Consider the following 2630-nt stretch of genomic DNA (forward strand, 5'->3'; position numbering starts at 1 on the left):
TCAATCTGCTGGGTTGGTAAGCCTCTTAGAGACAAGAGTGAAGGTCTCTAACATGGGAAATCTTTACTTAAGTGTATGTCCAGGTTGGTGTTTCACTTCTAATGCTCAATATCATAAAGGAGGGAGGATTGTGGTCTTTTGGAACCCCAATTTCTTTGATGTTAATATTCTGAAATGTACTAGTCAGTTAGTTCATTGTCATGTTAAGCATAGGGATGGGCAAGCTGACTACTATAGTACTTTTATCTATGCTTTTAATGATGCACATAGTAGGAAAGCATTATGCATGCTGGGGTGATTTAGAAGCTTTGAAGGTTCAAAATGGTGCTTGGGTGTGGATGGGAGATTTTAATTGTCCCCTAAATATGGAGGATAGAATTGGGGCTCCTATTAGAAGCAGTGAATGTGTGGAGTTTAGAAGATGTGTAGATAATTGTCATATGGAGGACATGAAAGCTACAGGTTGCTTCTACACTTGGAATAATAAGCAAAGTGGAGATGCTCGAGTTTTCTCTAAAATAGATAGAGTGATGTGTAATGTGGAGTGGGTCATGGCTTACCAATTCACTGAAGCTATGTTTCACCCTGAGGGTGATTTTGATCATAGTCCTATGGTATTACTCACTCATCCTAGGCTACACTCTGGAAAAAAACCTTTTAGATACTTTGCTATATTATGTGGAAGAAATGCTGCAAACTTTGAAACCATAGTCCAGAACAGTTGGAATGAAATGATTGTGGGCACTCCTATGTTCAGGGTCACACAGAAATTGAAGAGAGTGAAGGTTAAACTCAAGCAATTGAACAAGGATGGTTTCTCTGATTTACAAGCAAAGGAGATATCTACTGCTGAGAATCTGAGAGAGTGTCAGATTCTTTTGCATCAACATCCTGAAGACTTGGAGTTGAGAAGGAAAGAACTACAAGTTGCACAAGATCATAGAGTAGCTCATGATTCTTATATGGCTTTCTTGCAACAAAAAGCCAAAAGTGCATGGCTTAAAGATGGACATGCTAATACAAAAATGTTCCACAGGCACATCAAAAAGAGATAGATTCAAAATGTTGTTTTTGGGATTCATAATGAGGCAGGTGAATGGGTTAGTCAACCTGATCAGATTAACCAAGCTTTCCTGGACTATTATCACTCCTTGCTGGGGACTACTTTATCACACAGAAGGCAAGTCAAGAGAAGTATTGTAGTAGCAGGGCCTGTGGTTAGTCCACAGCAATGTGAGAATCTAATAAGGACAGTTACTAGTGAAGAAGTGAAAGTGGCTATGTGGTTTATACATACTGATAAGGCCCCTGGCCCAGATGGATTTGGTAGCCACTTTTTTAAAGATTGTTGGAATATAGTTGGTCCCGAAGTGATAGCAGCTGTTGTAGATTTCTTTCAGAGTGGTAGGCTCCTGAGTGAGGTAAACTCTACTTCAATCACACTTATTCCAAAGGTCCTATGTCCCAGTCATATAGGGGATTATACACCTATCTCTTGCTGCAATATCATTTATAAATGCATCATAAAGGTGTTATGTATGTAATAGATTGAGGATGGTGTTGCCTGACATTATCATGGAGAACCAAGGTGCCTTTGTGCATAGTAGATACATAATGCACAATATTATGATTTGTCAAGATATAGTGAAGCATTATGGGAGGAAGAATACTAGTGCAGGATGCATGATGAAGATTGATATGAGAAAGGCATATGATACAATAGAGTGGACCTTTCTAAAAGAGATGCTAGAGGCCTTGGGTTTCCCTGAGAGATTTATAGAGCAGGTCATGACTTGTGTGACTTCTCCTAAGTTCTCCTTGATGGTAAATGGAGCTCTACATGGTTATTTCTCTTCTATAAGGGGAATTAGGCAAGGGGATCCCTTGTCTCCTCTCTTATTTGTAATCTGCATGGAGTACTTGTCTAGAATCTTGAAGAAAGTTAATGAGAAACTAGGTTTTAAATTCCACCCCAGATGCTCTCCAATGAGGCTCACTCATCTTTGTTTTGCTGATGACATCTTGTTATGTTGCAAGGGTGACTTTACATCAATAATGTTGTTGTTAAAAGGTTTCAAGCTCTTCTCTAAAACCTCTAGTCTGCAAGCAAATGTGCATAAATCTGTTATATATTGTAGTGGAATGGAAAATGCAGAGATACAAAGAATTTTGAACAGCTGTGGGTTTGTTAGGGAATACCTTCCTTTCAAATACTTAGGTGTGCCTATTTATTCTGGCAGAATTTCTGTTGCTGATTATGAAAAGCTCACTGATAAAATCATAGCAAGAATTTGAAGTTGGGGAACTAGGAATATATCATTTGCTGGGAGACTCCAGTTAATAAATTCTGTGCTCCTTAGTATGCATTCCTATTGGGCTCAGGTCTTCATGCTTCCTAAATGTGTTCTTCAGGAGATTGAGAAAATTTATCGAGCCTTCTTATGGTCAGGGGATACATTTAGTAGCAAGCCTGGTTATGTAAAGTGGCAGAAAGTTTGTACACCTAAGTATGCAGGTGGATTAGGTGTAAGAAACATCAAACTCTGGAACATTGCAGCCCTAGGGAAGTATGTATGGGCTGTTGAGAAGAAAGTTGATAATCTCTGGGTTAAATGGGTGCACAACATATA

General features: G+C 38.9%; 1 protein-coding gene across 1 annotated transcript; it reads left to right on the forward strand.

Annotated features, from left to right (window-relative positions):
- Window positions 1-260: 260 nt before the first annotated feature.
- LOC125496660 (uncharacterized) lies at window positions 261-1568 on the forward strand. Its single transcript, XM_048642181.1, has 3 exons — window positions 261-990; window positions 1093-1421; window positions 1548-1568. Exons 1-3 carry the CDS (start codon window positions 261-263, stop codon window positions 1566-1568), a joined length of 1080 nt encoding a protein of 359 aa, XP_048498138.1.
- The last annotated feature ends 1062 nt before the right edge of the window (window positions 1569-2630 follow it).

This window comes from Beta vulgaris, chromosome 4 (assembly GCF_026745355.1).
Source record: "Beta vulgaris subsp. vulgaris cultivar EL10 chromosome 4, EL10.2, whole genome shotgun sequence".
Taxonomy (NCBI): Eukaryota; Viridiplantae; Streptophyta; class Magnoliopsida; order Caryophyllales; family Amaranthaceae; genus Beta; species Beta vulgaris.

Bases quoted from the DNA above. Each gene is read 5' to 3' on its own strand.
- LOC125496660 (XM_048642181.1), top strand. From the start codon at position 261: ATGCACATAGTAGGAAAGCATTATGCATGCTGGGGTGATTTAGAAGCT. The intron at 991-1,092 runs GTGCATGGCTTA...ATAATGAGGCAG, and splicing joins CTTGCAACAAAAAGCCAAAA to GTGAATGGGTTAGTCAACCT. The intron at 1,422-1,547 runs GTAAACTCTACT...TGTATGTAATAG, and splicing joins GTGGTAGGCTCCTGAGTGAG to ATTGAGGATGGTGTTGCCTG.